This window comes from Coffea eugenioides, chromosome 2 (assembly GCF_003713205.1).
Source record: "Coffea eugenioides isolate CCC68of chromosome 2, Ceug_1.0, whole genome shotgun sequence".
NCBI classification, from domain to species: Eukaryota; Viridiplantae; Streptophyta; class Magnoliopsida; order Gentianales; family Rubiaceae; genus Coffea; species Coffea eugenioides.
In genome coordinates this window covers 7,651,040-7,668,574 of record NC_040036.1, presented here as the reverse complement: position 1 = coordinate 7,668,574, position 17,535 = coordinate 7,651,040, and the positions used below count along the sequence as shown (strand labels likewise).

The following is a 17,535-nucleotide window of genomic DNA, read 5'->3' as shown; positions in this document are numbered from 1 at the left end:
TTAATGTGATAATTGGTAGAAGGTAAGTTTGAATGGTTTAATGATGGCCAACAGCCAAAAGACTGGTGGTTAGTAATTATTCAAAATACAATTTCATGTATATGACAGTCAGTTCTCATTCCGATGTGCGAAGATCATTTTTGGAAAGAAATTAAGCTAATTTTCCAAAAATTAGAAAAGCTAACCCAAAAGGCTCAACCAATTGTCAAGACTAGAATTCCCAGGATGGAAACCTCAAAAATATACTCTTATGAACATCTATTGTAAAATGTATATCATATAATACGAAAGAAAACGTTTGTTGGAAAAAAAATATAATATGAAAGAAAACAAAGAGAATCCACCCCATCATCATAAAGAAAAGAAAAAGAAGAATCCAGTTCAATCAAAAAGGCCTCTCGAGCAATCACGTCATATCAGGAGCGAAGATAAACTCGAAAGGTAAGGTGGAAAATGGAAATGAACGCACGCCCCTCTTCAGCTTCTTTACCCTTCGAGTCGCCGTGGTGCCAAAAGTCCAAACTTTCGAGTCACTTCGTAACACCACGTGGAGCTGCATCCTCCAAAAGTAGGCCCAGTCCTGAGTCCACACGAAAACGACGTTATCAGCCCTTCTTGTTACACATGTTACCATCTGTAGCCCTTAGCCTGGCCCATTAGCCCAGTACTTGTTTGTTGGTCCGGCCCCATTAAAGAGAATAATATTATCATATCAGCATAAGGCGTCGAATAAAGTCTTATCCTTTTCATCAAATTGATCGAGCTCGCTAAAAGCCTAAAAGCAAACCCCCTCCATAGTCCCCACTCTATAAAGTCTAAAGTCTAAACGAGAGGTTCAGATTCGAACCACCGGTTCCGTGCACCTTCGCGCGCTTCGTCTTGAGGCTTACGCCTTTCCAGTCTTTTGTCGTTTGCCCTCCCCCAACAATACAGCCGCCTGCACGGTTTTTATTCGCCCCTTTATCTCTCTCTTGCTTAAAAACTTGATGATTAGCTAAGTAAGGTTCCTACTTGTTAAATTGGAACCCTCCTAAGGTTGTGTTTGAATTGCAAATTTTTTGAAGTTTTTATAAAAAAAATATACTATATTAATTTGATATATATTAAGTAAAAATATAATTGAAAAATATATTTATGAAAAAATGTAGATATTTTATTAATGAAAGATCCCTTTCCAAACAAGGCGTAACAAATTAACGCAACAAAAATAATTTACAGGAGCACTTATTAGTAGTTGATCATGTTGATTAAAATCTCATTTTTTCTATTTTGGCTCTCAAGGAAAATGAAAATGTGTATCCATTATAGTTAACTTTTTTAGTGCATTAAATAAATCAATCAAAATGGCTCATAATTTATTTACAAGATACAAAGACATTCATCAACAAGAAGTTAGAATATCTCTTGAATGGAGTAAAAAATTTTTTTAAAGAAAAGATATCAAAAAATCTCTTTTTATCAAAAAATCTATACGTTTTCGTAAACATATTTTCCAATTACCTTTTTATCTCACGTATATTAAATCGTTACATACATTTTCTACAAAAACTTTAAAAAATTACAATCCAAACACAACCATTATGCTTTATGGTGTCAATCATCCCTCAACTTCTTTTAAACTTTTCACTAACTTGACCCTTGATCTCGTTCTACCGTGGTGTAATTACACAATGAAATTGATTATTTCTTGCTTTCCGTGCAAATATTGCAAATTTGGGGAAAGGAATCAGTGCGGTTGGGTTCCATGCGATTCGGTCTAATTGTTATACTTTATATATTATTTGGTATATAATCATATTACATTGTTATATTTTTAGTAAAAAATGATGTATAAAAATAAAATACTTAACATGAATTTAGTATAATATTTATACATAAAAAATTTGAACACAATTGATAATTGAGCAGAACTTTACAAAACACAACTACACCGACACCTTATCCGCAAATTTGCAACCATTGCCGTGCAAGCGAAACGGGTCATTGCAACTTGCCACTTGGTGGCGAAAGGAAAGGATGTAGCTTTTTTGTGCCACGTGGAAGCCCAGTGGGACGAAGTCATGAGTTGCTTCCACCAAAAGATTGGATGAGTCAAAATGTGTTATGCAAGAATTACACTTAGCAGTTAAGCTTAACAGCTTCCGCAAGAAGCCATGTGCCGTATATTGCCAACCATTACTGCCACCTAAATTTTGCTCTCTGTATATATAGAGTGAGACCCTGATCCGGTTCATATCTATCCATTTTGTTTCGTTTGCATAGTAGCAGCTGAGTACCTTTGTTGGTTAGCCCGAGAGGATTGAATGACGTTGAAGATGGAGGTCGGTGGCGGATATGATCATTTTGGGATGATGAAGGGGGAAGAGGAGGTGGAGGAAGGCTATAGGACACCGACGCACGAGGGGTCCAGGATTCCGGTGGCGGCGGCGGAGTGTCCGCCAGCCCCAAAAAGGAAACGAGTTTACATGAAGAAGCAGAAGCAGAAGCAGCAGCAGAGGAGCATGCCCCAGAAGCCCAAGGATGGGTACTTCCAGCATCCCGACCTTGATCTTCTATTTAAAATGATGTCGACAAGGGAACCACATGTCCAAATCCAGTCTTGTTTTGAAAGGAGACCTGATAGCGCCTGCTATTAATTGTTTGTTACTCATCTTACTTTTTGTATATTAGCACTAATGTTGCAGAACATTACTGCTGAAGTTGGTTAGGCCTTAGGAGTTAGGATTTAGGATTTAGGATTAGTTTTTTCTTTTCCTGATCCAAGTACTTTTTTGGGTCATCTATGTTTGTAGCTTCTGTAATTTTCTAATTTATTTGTGGATGGTTTTACAAATATGAGGAACTAACATTGTCAACGTTGAATTGTTAAAGCCTTCTATTAAACACAGCCTCCCACCGTTCACCCGGTTCTCTGTTTTGGGCATTTTTTTTTTTCCTTTTAACTATGACATGGTTTGCAGGTTCTCCCTTGCGGTTAACAGGGGAAATGATGCATTCCGGCAATTTTTGCTTCACTACCTGCCAGAGCCGTGGAACAAAAAGTTCAATACTTTTTGTTAGCTAGATCAAAGTCCACCAGAAGATAAAATTAAAAGAAGGGAATTACCCAAAACATTAAAATTAAAATTAAAAGAAAGGATTAATAAAACAAATTATAGAAGCATTGGCTCCATCGATGCGCTTAATGCTAACAGTTTTTGTAGATTCTTTTTGGATGAAAAAGTAAGAACTACTTTCAAAGGCGCCCCTGTAAGATAATCCTTAAAATAACAGAGGCTTCTAGGCTTGTGGTGGATACTCAAGCAGCCTCTGCAGAAGTTTTCAGTCTCTTGTTGCTAAAATTTCTGGTTGTCGTTTTAAGCCTTACCCATGATGTGAAAATGAGATACAATATTAAATCTGAATCTTATATTTTTTTTGGCCAAATCTTGGCCACGGACCCTTAAAAATAATTGCTTTCTTCCCGCAATCGTTTCTGCCCCTCTTCCGGGCTTTCCTTTGGGAGAGGTAAGCTAGATGTTCATTAATAACGAGTTCCCTAGAGGCTAGAGGACTCTTGTTGCCCCATCAGAGTCGAAAAGCAGTCAGATTAAGCACCCTCTTTACCGTTTAACAGTAAGCTTTTCGCAAGCAAAATGCAAAGACTCGGAATTCAGCTGTCAAGCTTGTAACAGTGGTCATGCTTCCCAGTATTTGCTAGAGAACACCAATTTAGTCCCCTTCTCCGTCTAGCAAATTATTCGGTAGGCCTTCTATGCTGGCTGGTCCCTTCTGCACTCAGTCTAACCATGGCTACTTCTGAATTGACATGAGTTTTTCCTTAGCGGTGTTGTTTTCTTAATCTTTTGGAATTTTCTTTATGAGCGACGACTTCTTAGCGTCCCTACCCGCAAGCCGCAAAGGATTTAGTAATCATGCCCTGCCTCTGAGAGGTCAGCCTCGTTTTCTATAAAAAGCATTTTTGTATATGTTTTTTCTGGAGTTCGAGCATCCACCAGTAGTTTCAGGCTGTTGAATATTTCTACAGACTCTGCTTGATTGGTGTGTATCTTCTTCTGAGTATTTATCTAAAATTTTACTTATTTTTTTGAAAAAAATATATTGATTTTTGTTGAAAATAAACCAAGAACACTCTTCTCCCTCCCTCCATCACCTGTCAACCACCATCGCGAATTTTTGCCGCTCACCATTGTACTCGCCTCTGCCACCAATTTCGCATTTAATGTATTTTTTAATGCTTTCGAAACCGTACGGGTCTTTGATATTTACTGTAGACAGTGTTTGAATCAAATTTTTTTTTTTTTTTTTTTTTAAACAAGCAAAAAAGGGCCACCCAGACAGGCCCTAGATTGCAATCATCGACTAAACGAGTTCAAGATACTTGTGTGTTTAGAAAGACGATTATTTAGATTTTTTTTTTGAAATATTATTGTAACATATTTTGTAATATGATGTATGTGAAATAAAAAGATTAATTGAAAAAATAAAATGGAGATTCAGAAAAGCATCTATGATACAAGCAAAATATTTTTTTTATAAAAAAAATGGTGTATCCAAACAAAAGCTAATTATTATAGAGATAGAAAATTATTTGGGAAAACTTTTTAAAATAATTTCATAATATATATATATATTTTTGTAATGTATGCAAATGAGATTGACAGATAAATGGAAGCATGTATATGATGTAGTAAAAAAATTTATTTTCCAAATAAAAAACCATGTTTTCAAGGCGATATCATAATTCATAAATTACAAGTATATAATCTTTTTCTTCTTAGAAAACTATGATCTGTTTTGTAAACGAGAGGTTGTTTGGATTGCAACTTCGGCAAGTTTTTGGAAAAAAATTACAGTAGCATTTTTTATGAGATGTGAGGTGAAAAAAATTAAGAAATATGTAAAATGAATATTCACAAAAAAAATTCTTTTTTGGAGAAAAATTAACAATCCAAAGAAGGCCGTTTTCTGAAATACAATGTAAATGCAATGCAAAAAGTGAATGACGAATCTACATCTACAAATTTGTAATAAAGAACCAGTCCCGAGGATACACTTAACCTGCGGAAGGATATTGGCAATGGGCCGAGAGTCTTTTTCTTTTTCGGTGGGTCTCAAAATCAAATGGGTAAATGAATGACGTGAACCATTACCGAACGGAGACTTTGCTCTGCATATGTGAGCAAGAATTTGCGCAACAAAACAGCCACATTTCATGCAGAGACAAGCCCATTAAAATTGACTGATATGGCCTAAGCTGGGGTAGGTGGACTCGACAGTCCAACTCCAGGCTGGATGATCCGATCTCAAACTCAGGTCCATGGCACAAATTCTAGCAAGGACAAAATTTGATTGCCCCGTGGTGCTAAATGGACAGACCAGAAATCGTTGCTCTTCTTTTCTCGTGCTCATGCAAATGTATTGTCAAAAAAAGTATAGAATCTTCGGAGCTCAGTTTCTCACAATTCCTCCACCCAACTCATTTCTTCTGGCAAAATCTTTAGCCAAACTTTTTGCATGGATCGGCTCAACATAATATGCAACATATGTGGGCTAAACCATGTGGTGCTGTTTTTCATTTTCATTTTTATAATAAAAAATTTGGATGAATTCGACTCGATCACTATCACAAATTAACGCATGACTCTGAAATTATAAGTTGCTTAGAGAAATTTTTACAAATTATTTGTCAATGTAGCTCTCGTGTCGATAACAAAATTTAAACACGAGCTATTTTATAAGAAAATTATTTGATTTTACCAATTGAACGAACTTATCTACGCTTTGGTGTTGTATGTGATCCATAAGAAAGCGTATGACAATTGTCCCACTTGAATGGTGTGTGGGGTCTTCTGCACCTAATCGACATATCGAGAATATGCAGTGGCCCAAAAAAATTAAAGCACATGTGATAATGGGCCATAAAAATTCACAAAAATTATTTACAGATGTTAAGGTTTGATGTCACTATGCCGACTCCAGTGATTGATAGGATATGTAGACAATTTGTTGGTGTCAGTCATTTTGATGGCGTCAGATGGAAGTAGAAATCACAAGAGAGATCCTTAGGAAGGGACGTTTTGTTCGTGAGAGCGAATTCAAGCGTTTAAGGCTTAAAGCGCGCAAAAGCCAAGTAGCTAACCAACGAACCATCCGAAATGGGCCTCTCCAATTCTAATTTTGTCCAATTACGTAACAGATCTAAAATTCGCTGTGTGTGTGTGCGTGTCCAAACTACTCTTGATACACTTATCCACCATTAATATAATTTCTATCAAGTAATATATATTTTTTATTTTAACTTTCAACTTATTTAATAAATCTTAATTTTCATTGGTAACTACCAATTATGGTTTCGAATTACTACCAAATAACTATTTTTTATACTTTTTATTTTGGTAAAATTTCTATATGTGTACTCCACAAATTTGACAAACATTTTTCTTACTAGTTGTACATATATTAGTGTGTGCCTTGGATACTAGTATATATAGTGTAACGGTGCGTGGTGTAAACATACGGTATCACTTTTAAAATTTCTAATTTACCTTTAATTATAAGGGTAAACTGATACCAATATATTGTTAAAAAAAATTTGTCACAATCGCTTCCTCACACTAACTCGTTTACATCCCTATTTTTTTCTCCACTATGATTTTAAATACAATAACTTCCTCTAAAGTAGGAACTTTAGATTTTTTTTTTTTAGATAAATACATATATGTCTGTCATGATATGTAACTTAATATGAAAAAAATAATCATACGTTTTCTTGAATTAAGCACCCACTTAGGGTGTACTAAAAATACTAATAAACACAAATTTTGTGCTCAATGTATGCAAAACTCTGGATTACAACAAAATTGTGTTATTTTATACAACTTGACGGAACTAAACAAAGGTTGAACGGGAGAGATATCAATCCATCAATCCCCTTCTTCGCATCCCACAAATGCCAAACTCCCGCATCTTTATGCATGTGATGGCAGTCACCGATATGGTACGATCACCTCACGGTCTCAAGCCCAGCTGCAATCATCCTTCGTTGCAACTCATATACAAATTTAGAATTTGACTCTTAAAATCTGTTTAAACTAGCGTAACAAAAGAAAAAAAATCTGTTGGAGTTATGCGCTATTTTAAGCTAGAATTATCCAACATCAAGTCTTCAGTACGAGAAAAATCAAAGAAGAAGGGATTCCATTGACATTTCTCTCGTATATTTAGACAGTCCACTTCCAGTCTTCCACTATTCAAGTTAGACAGTCGTCCTTGAGAGTAAATCAGTAAGCGTTGCTTATGCAATAGTAAATGAGAGTGCAAGCCAGTAGACCTTGATCACTATGGAGAAGAAGTTATACTGTGAAAATGGGAATGTTTGAAGTCAGATACTGGCAAAATATAGGCTTCATCATGTACAACACATTACTTCACGTAAAACAAGAGAGAATTGCCTACATTCTCTCAAGGCAAAAAAAAAAAAAAAAAAACCCATGTTGTCTAAGAAAATTACATTGAATTAGACTTCATTCAAAACGTCGACTTGTGTTTCAAAGTACTTTAATTGCGTACTGCAAAAGATCTCAGCAATTCATATAATTTGTTCATGAAACTGATCATGAACGTCATGTCACTCCATGAATGTTAATTGGTAAAGACATTTAAGGCCTTATTACTTATACAGAGACTAATGAATGGATGCACAAAAAATGAATTGTTACACCATGTTTGCTTTCTCAAGTCTGATGAACAATAAGATGTGCGTCAATAAAACCGAAAATAGCAATTCCACAGAGAAGCACATAGTTTACCTTTTGAATATGAACCCCACAGATAGTGTCGAGTATCAACTCTTCCTCAGATTCCCGCACCTAAAGCCAGCCTTTTCTCATCTCTCGATATGTGATCATGATGCGATTCATAAATTTGTGGCATACACGACTACCTAAATATTCTTCATTATCATTATTCAATTTCGCTGCTTACGGCCTCTAAAAAACAAGTTGATCTTTTGAAGTTATTGTTCCCAGAGATTGACTCCCTTCACTTCCATGGGGATAAAAAGGGTTCCTAATTCCGGATGCAATAGCCATCCCATTTTATCAGCATATGCTATATTAGCCAGGTCCCAATTTACTTTAAGACATAATAATATTAAAGTGTGTTCCACCATGTAGGGGGAGGATCAAGATAACGAACGAAAAAAAACCAAAATCATGTTAACATGACATGACTTCATTCACGATGAAGGGGGTCAGGTCGAAAATAGTTCAACCAGACATTAATAACGAGCAACGACACTAGCGTCTCATTTGTACCACGCCATTCGACTGGTATTAAAATCTGAAAGAGAGAAGACAAAGATATGGTTGCACTTGCACGGGATTCAACAAGCAATTAAGTTTGACAAAAAAGGGAAATTGAACAAGGTCAAGAAATAGGAGGCAGAAAAAGTGTACGAGGCAGTTACTCTTTGGTGGCATGTGTTGAAAGAGGGCCATAGACACGTACAGGCTGAGGACTGGCGAGTTTCCAAATGAAGAAAGCAATCTCTAACTTGTGCGGTGCTGCATTGTGATATTGTCCAATATATATTAGGATGTCCTGTCCTCTTCAATCCATCAGCGGAATTTCTGGGCTCGACTTTGATGAATCAGATCAATTACTTAGCTTGCGAAAAACCAAGCAACTCGAGGTACATTAGGGTTTCCGTCTTCCTTCGGTTCCTCCACGAAGGTACGAGCTAAATTTGATTTCATGTTTTTTTTTTGTTATTTTTTTCTTAGTGTTTGAAGGAATTATTTTGATTATGCGACAAGAATAATCAACTGAATAAATTGCCTAAAGATGTATAAAACTAGGAGATCAGAATAAAGTAGTCAAACCGTAATTTGTTTCTTGTTTCTTGTAAATTGTAATTATCTTGTTCACTTTGCAAATCAAACAAGGCCAATTTAATAGTTTTAGGAAATGCTAAGCTAGCGATGATAGTTTTATTGATTCATATTCCTGATTTTGAGAAGGATGCTTCATGCATCGCTAAGTAGTGAATACCTATCCACCATCAATTTTACAAGAACCTAAAACCTTAACAGAGACTAAGGGTGCATTTGATAAAACTGAAATATAAAATATGAAATTTGAAGTTTGAATCCATTAAGTTACTTAAATTGTTAAGTATTAAATGTAATATATTTGAGCGTATATTATATTTAATTATAAGTGAGTAGCTTATCACATATTTTTTGAAGCAAGTTTTGCTTAAGAAATTCAGTGCCACTTAATTAATTCAGATGTTCAATTTTTGGTTATCAAATGCGTCTGAATATGTTAAGATTTGAATCCATTAAATTTAAGTACTGAATTAAGTTATCAAACAAGATCTAAAACAATCTAGCATAGAAATAGTACGTAGCTGGTAAATGAGGTCGAAATTTGGGGATGGCGAAGTGAATATATATATACAGTTGACAAAGCTCCCAAAAAAAAAAAAAAGAAACTGTCAGAGAGCTTGAAATTTGGCGATAGAGAGGAAATGTTGTAGGCCATGGGAAGATCAGCAAGTAGCCCACACTGGCGTGTAAAGAAGAGCTCCGGCAAATTAAGAAGTAAGCATATCTGCATAACAATTTGTTTCCTATTATTTTCACCTAGATTAAGTGACGCTAATGTGAGCACACCTGAAACTGATAGACTCTCAGATGCTATTTGTTGTCTTTCTGATGAGGATCAACTGTCAGCTGTAAACAATCGAGTCTGGGTGGCATGTGATGATAGGGTAGAGGAAGATTTTTAATGGACCTGACCACTAAAAGGCATTTGATTCATTATGAAGATTCAAAAGGTAAGACAAGTGCGATTTGAAATACAAATGTACGGGTTCTTTTGATGTTGAAATTTCTCAGATTTCCACTGAAATATAATCATAAAATCCTGGGACGAGCATTGGTTTTCTTGTTGCAATGTTGTACTCGTAACGCTTGTCTTTCACTGATATATTCCCACTTTCTTGTTTATGGAGGAGCTGTATTACTTGACGATCCCAAACTTCATTACAAAGTGAACATTTTTGCCCTCCACCTTAAACTTACTAATTGTTTTGTTTTAAAAGACTTTAAAAAAAAAAAAAAAAACAGTTTCCCGGGCCGTAAAACCTAACGCGTGATAGAATATTTCTATCAATGTCTTACTAAAATAATATATATATATATTTAGCTTCTGGATGATTAGCAGTCAAAGGTGAAAACTGAATATCGTCTATTTGAATAAATTAAATAGTTGTATATAGTTACATTCACCTTAATGAAATTAAGTGCCAAAACAGATCTTTTTTATATTAGTTGGTGTAGGAAAGTTTCTGTTTCCGGTCACTATTGCTTAAATTACTTTGTTATTGATTTACAAAAAAAAAAGGAATTATTTTGTTATCCTTCACCAAACCAAGGCTCTATACTTTATCTTCATTTTTTTTTTCATTCAATAAAGAAGAAGAAAAGCAGGGCGAGTTGGGTTGGGTGGTTCGGAAAAAGGAAATGTAGTAAGTAGGAGGTTATGAGTTCAAAACCTCCCCTCTACCAAAAAAAAAAAAATGAAGAAGAAGAAGAAAAGCTTTTTGATAATGCGATATTCAAATATTACCATTTATCTCTTCTAGAAGAAGTTTGATACCTATTAAACTATATGATTCTTGGGAAAAAGAAACAAAGAGATTGGAGCTTAAGCTGACGATTTCTTCATTTACTCTTTTAGTTGCATAACATAGTGGAAAGTAAGGTTGCGTTTAAATTGCTATTTTTTTAAAGTTTCAATTGAAAAATATACAATAAATCCTTCAGGAAAAAATATACAATAATAATTTGTTATATGTAAGATAAAAAAGTAATTAAAAAATATATCAAGAGATATTTTCAAAATTTTTGGGCAAAAATTGACAATCCGAACATCACCTTCATATTTGGAACAAATATTTAGAGTACGATAAGTTGATCAGTGAGCCATTGCTTCATTCCGCAAAGAACTAGTGAAGGCGTAAATCCGGAGTGGACGTTGTAGAAGCTCTGAACTAACCAAATACTTCTACGCATTAGCCTAGGCAGAAATACAGGCAAGCTAAAACGGGCGTCCAGGAAATCAAGGAAACCACCGACGCCTGGTGGAAATGCTCATCCAAGAGGAAGAGGGTGGTCAAATCAATTGTAGTATAACTTTTAAAAACTGTGCTCCGTACGAGCATAAAAGAGAGAGAGAGAGAGAGAAAGCGGAGGTAAATCAGTGAATGTCCCAAGAGCCACGACACCGCCTTACTCCCCGGACCCTCTGTTAATTTGAGTCCAATCAATTAATTTGGTTAAATATACCGTGTCTCATAAATATCCTCTTTTTTTTTTTCTTTGGCTGGCCCAATAGGTAGGTTGGTTGGTCGGTCAGTCTTGACATTTTTGCAAACAAACACGCAACCTTTGCTAATCACAGCAATTGTAATAATCACACTCGTAATTCATATCCTGGGATTGTGTTTATGCTAACAAACAAGTGAGGGTTGGAGGCATACATGATTAACGAAATTATTTATTGAGTGCTGGAGATCACTCTAGCAAAACAATCTAAGTTGCCAAACGCTTCGACAAGTTTAATGATGTTCTTGTCGTAAAAGATTAAAAAAAAAATCATTATTTGACATCAGCCATTCATCTTTTGGTGTTTGATTGTGATGGAAACTAGTATGAAAATCCATGGCTTATTAGTTCAACAGTTACGATAAGGTGGATATCAGCTGGAAAAATGGCAACAACCTAAGAACATAACTCTTGATCAGGAGGCCAAACTTGCTCAATGCGTAAGAAGTGGCTAAGCTACACCGATACAACTGAGCCGTTCCTAGGATATGTGACTTGACCTAGTCAATGACGTGCCATAAATGATTCACTCCCTCTACGGATTTAAGAGAAATGGAGTAACAATTGTGGAAGATATGTGTAGTAAGAATAGATCAGGAAATATTAGAATTTTATATTTTATAATATAAATCATAAAAAGGTTCAAGATCTAGAGTTGTTACCCTGGTCATGTTTTGTCCCCTCTCTGAGAGAAGCACACTCTAATCGGCCAATATGATGAAACTTCAAGATGTTTTAGTGTGGAACAAGATATTTGCAATTTTGAATCAACACTTCAATCTTTTTAAGTGATGAAGGTAGACTAGGGTCATAATTTTTCGGGTTATTGTCACTTTACTCCGTTAACGTTTGGTGTCACTATCAATTTTCTCTTTAACGTTATCTTTTAGTCACTTTAAACCCAAAACTAATAGTCAAACTTAATAGAATTGGTTAATTAAAGTGAAAAGACATGTTTAGCACTTAAAGTTATTATCACTTTACCCCCATAAACTATAGTCTCATTATCAATTTACCCCAGAGAGTTATTTTTTAGACAATTTATCCCCCCCATTGTACCAACCTAGCAAGTTAAAAAACTTTAGAAGAAAATACCCTCCTCTTTGTATAATAAAAATAATAAAAAATTTAGAGCGGCTCTTCTCTTTTTTAGTATCAAGAAAAAAAGTCAAAAAAATTAATCTCTTTCTTCTTGACAATCTCATTAATTTTTTAAAAAAAAGATGGGGAGAGTGAGGGAGAAAGAGAGAGAGCTCGATTCTTTTTTTTTAAATAAATACAAATAAGAAAGAATTAAATACTTTTATTATTTTAAAATTATTTGACTTTTTTGTTTACGATTAAATTCCAATCCTAATCCTAACAACCTTAAAATAATATGATAATGTTAGACTCTTTTTTATTTTTTTCTTTGCAAAATCTAATTTTCTGTCTTCTTCTATCTTATCTCTTTTTCTTTTCCTAGTATTAATAAGTGTGAAAAAAGAATTTTGAAAAAAATCCTTTATTTTTATATTTTGGATCTTTTAAAGTGAAAAAAGGAAGAATAACCATTCCAAATTTTTTATTTTTAATTATATATAAAAGGGTTAATATATTTAAAAATTTTTTACCATACTAGTTAGATTAATATTGAAGTAAAATGCCTAGAAAATAATGTTAGAAATTAAAACGATTATATCACTATAATTTAAAGGGATAAATGAATAATAACAATGTAGTAATGCTATAGAATAAAAGGGTATTTTTGTCCAAAATTTCTTAACACTTTGAGTTGAATTACTTAAGGGGGTGAAGTGACTAAAAGATAATATTATGGGGTAAATCGATAGTAGTGATATAGTTTAAGGGAATAAAGTGATAATAACCCTAATTTTTCGTATTTGAAAAAGTACCTTATTATCGCAAGCTGTAGAAGAGCAAAAGAAGATAACTAAATACACTAGGTTTTATTGCTCACGTTTTATACATCCACAAATGTAGCTTGAGTCAAGTCACGGAGTATGAGAATTATGCGCAAAAATATGTGTGAGAGACCAAGTTAGAAGAAAGTTTTCTGCTCAAAATCTGATAGAATGAAAAATTTAGGACACCATGATAGATGTAGAAGCTGATGCACGTTAAACCTGCAAAAGATTGTATTAAAAAAAAAAATACATGCAAAATCATCCTGGTACGGCAAGGTGGAGATATTATAAGAGTTCATACTAGAAATTATTAGCACTTACGGCTATGAAAACCATAAAAAAGAAAAATAAATGTTGCTATCAAGGGGTATTCACTCGTACATGACAATTCAGGTTTGAATTAGGAACAAATATCCATCACCTAGTTCAACGCATCTACAATCCTATGAATTTGGTTACAAATGGTCTGATCATGAATAGGGGCTCAAATCATGAAGGGTTCCTATAGCGACAGCCATGTCATTTGTGCTAATTGCTAAGGAGGAATCATCAACACATAAGACTTGTGCATGTACAATTGCCCGAAAGTGCCAGGATTAATTAGCTGCCAAAGACTTCCATGTATAATTGGCCAGAAGCCACTGGAGTGATTCTTTGTAAGATTAAATGTCAACTAAGCTTTACAGAAGAGTGTTTAGCTGGCCTTTAGATCCAGCATTGAAATGTCTCCTATTGGATGCGTTAGATTGTAGCTTAGTTAAAGAAGCCTAACGTTTGGAGATGCTATGAGCCCTAATTATTTCTATGGGAATCAATATGTATAATTTCTTTTATTGAATCTTAATATATAATAAAAAAATTCTGGAAAGAAAGGAAGCTGTGCTCGTAGAACACAATCGGTGCTCTTAAAATATTTATAGCTTCGAACTGATTATCTGGTTTTTTTTCAGTTTCATCTTTTATTTTTCTTTTGTTTTTCAATTTGTCAGGACAAATATTTTAAGACTCAGGGACTGCGTTAAAAAAAAGAAAGATAAAAAGTCAATTTCTGAAATCTGGCAAGAAAACAAGCAGCTACCCAAGAGACAAGGAACAAGACCCGATAGTCTCACTGGCAATCGCTTTCAAGGATTTGTATTAGTTCGTTAACTATAAAATATAAACCAATTCTAAGGTGCGAAAATTTCAGTAGACCAAGTAGCAAAAACTAAAAGAGTACTGGCAATTACTTGTCTCACAACGTTTGACTTGCCTCATCTCACAAAAATTTAAGCTATAAAAACGTTTGACTTGCCGGCCTGGTACAAAATATCTCTTCGTATTAGTCCAGAGATTTAAACCCAAAAAATAAGATGAGCACTTCTGTGAACAAATTTCTACCAGTCTGATCAATGGGGAAATCGGATTTTTTCTGTCTATTCTTTCGTTGCTCACATTTGAAACTACTCTCGCTTTAGACTTGGTTTAGTGCATGCCAAGCGAAAAATATATGGACAACCAAAAAAGGGCAAAGCAAATTAATAATTGTACTTTGGTCGCAAAATCGATCTTGTAATTTAAGAGGATTGAAGGGCTTCAGATTATCTACAAAAATGAGGAAGACATAACAACTTTAGGTAATACTAGCAGGCAAGAGAAAAGGGGGGAAAAAGGTTAGATTCATCTACCATAATACTCGATCAAGATCCATTTAAGCCCACTTACTTCATAGGGTTCCATCGAAAATGAAAAGTCATAAATGACAGAGGTGGTAAAAAAAAGAGAAACTAAAACACGTAACCTTCCAAAACCTACTGAGATCAGATGACAACCGATATCATGATATCATTTCAATCTCCATCAATTCTCCCAACCTGAAAATGCTTGTAGAGGACGTAACAAATCTCCAAACCTGAATGGCACCATTACTAGCTAATTGGTTCTCTCATTTTCCTTTCATTTTCAGTCAGATGCTTTTACTCTCCCATGACATCTTTGGAAATGTTCAGAGTCAGTAAGTATTAAAGATACAGATATATTTTGGTTCCTAGGATTGCGATGGCTAACTGTTGTGATGTACTCTCTTTATCTCTCTCCCCACAAATCTATTGACACCCAACAAATCCTAATATCTCCTCCTGATCTACTCTATAAATAGTCACCATCTCAACACCCCTGACCCTCAGTCCCATAAGCTTTATTCCTTCTCTTCCTTTCTTCAACTTAATCTTTAATTAATTAGTTCATCAGCTGTAGACCCTCTTTTCCGTATTTTGATTGTAAAAGTTTATAGCTTTACAAGCTAGAGTACCTCCTCCAAATAGCTTTCCTACAAACTAGATCTCTTTGTATTCAAGGAGGTTGAAGCTTTGAATTCACATCCCTTTTTCCGCGTTTTCTTTTTCAACTGGGGAGGTGCTTGAGTCATGATTAGGGTTTTCTGTAGGTTTCGTTTGGTACCCCTTTTCCTGTATTGCATGTATTGATGAAGGTGATGAGGATTCACAAAGATCTGATTATGACCCAGTCAGTTTTTGCGGGTGGAGCATCATCAAGATTCACGAACCTTTACTAGGGTTTCTTTGGAGTGGTGATTGGGGAATGTAATCATGATTATGATTTGGTCCTTCCCTTTGACTCCAAGAACTCGTTGCTTTCGGGAATCTTGATGATGCTGCAGCAGCAATGAATGGCTATATATAAATATATATATATATGCGCTTATGTGCTGCTTTTCATTTGCCTTTCCTTTGTGCAAAGTTTTCAACATCAACAATCGAGTATCAGTGTGCAACCAAGGCCTATTTAAGCAGAAGTGCCGGACATAATATGGACAATTAGGGTTGTTTTGGATCTCACCAAAGCAATCTTAGCCGACCATGTGGGGGTAACGTATATGTAGTTTGGGTTCTAATGCCTTGGTTTAAACTTTTCTTAATCCAGAAATCTTCCGATCTCCTTTTTCCTTGGTTGCCCTCTTCCTAATCTTGTTGATCATACAACTACACGGACGTAGTAGGTATGTTTATACTTTATACTTGTCATCTATGCTTTTGCTTCTTGGGGATTTTGCCCAACAAAGTTTCAGGAACCTCCCCCTCCCAACAAACGATTGATCTTGAATGTCCGCCGGAGTGCTTTCCCCGTTTGCAGCTATATAATTATTTTGATGAAGTATCGCTCATGCTTGAAAAAAAATCCCTCATACTTGAAAGTTCCCATTCTTCTTCTTGTTGTTGTTTTTTGTTTTTTTGGGGCTGTTGCACTTTTCTTTTCTTTTGGTGCTAACTTTCGCTAATTTGTTTTTCCTGTTGAACTTCTCACTATCAGATATATCTGTCTGTCTGTCTGTCTTTTTTTTGGGGCCTTCAAAATTGAGTCCTGCGAAGTATCAATCGGAGAAATAGGTAGCCAGTGAACATTGTTGTCGAATTTCGATATTCGGTTTGCAACCTTTGCATGATTATGTTTGTACCTGTTTAGCATGGAAAGGCAAAAAAAAAAAAAAAGAAAAAGAAAAGATGAACCGGAGTAGGGGCTAATGTTCAGTTACAAAATTCTGAAATCTCAGCATAAACTCGCGCAGTATAAACGGATGTTTGCACGTACCTGCACTTTTTGCGGGTGTTTCTGTCGTACACTTGCACTATTTACCTAGTCGTTGTAATCATCCTGTTAACGGGTTGTGTGCTTTTTTGCACTAGCCCGTGATAGGGTATATTTCCTCCTCTTCCTCTTGACTTTAAACTTGAAGAGAATTTATCGATCTCTTTTTGGCTAAATTCCACATTTTCCAATTTTTTGAGTCAGAGGACATTCTTGCATAGCAGGCAGGGTTTAAGAAATTTTTGTTTCAATTCCAATTTGAAAGCATGTGATTTGTAGGAAAATCCACTGTCACATTTGAGTTAACTAGTCTTATCTTTGAAGTTGCATGGTCCCAGAGAACAAATCTTGCAACAACCCGATTTCCTTCTTCTGGGCTTGATGATATCATATTCTCCCATGTCAATTTTGTGTGTATATATATATATCTTCCATTATGGTGATGATATCACATGGTGCCATGTACTTATGATTATATATATATCTTCCATTATGGTCGACACTCGACAGTGATGTAGCAGCAGGCAAGGGAACGTCGAAAAGATAGCCGTGGCCTGAAGCGGACAAAATCATAAAGTGGCACTTGATTTGAGACGAATTTACTGCATGATAGTTTCTGTATTTTTGGTGGTTTCTATCTTTGGCTT

General features: G+C 35.2%; 1 protein-coding gene across 1 annotated transcript; it reads left to right on the top strand.

Annotated features, from left to right (window-relative positions):
* The first annotated feature begins 2,075 nt into the window (after nucleotides 1-2,075).
* On the top strand, nucleotides 2,076-2,855 carry LOC113762983 (cyclin-dependent protein kinase inhibitor SMR4-like). The gene has a single exon (XM_027306652.1). The coding sequence runs from the start codon at nucleotides 2,304-2,306 to the stop codon at nucleotides 2,634-2,636; it is 333 nt and encodes a 110-aa protein (XP_027162453.1). The 5' UTR covers nucleotides 2,076-2,303; the 3' UTR covers nucleotides 2,637-2,855.
* Nucleotides 2,856-17,535: the final 14,680 nt, after the last annotated feature.

Bases quoted from the DNA above. Each gene is read 5' to 3' on its own strand.
- LOC113762983 (XM_027306652.1), top strand. From the start codon at position 2,304: ATGACGTTGAAGATGGAGGTCGGTGGCGGATATGATCATTTTGGGATG.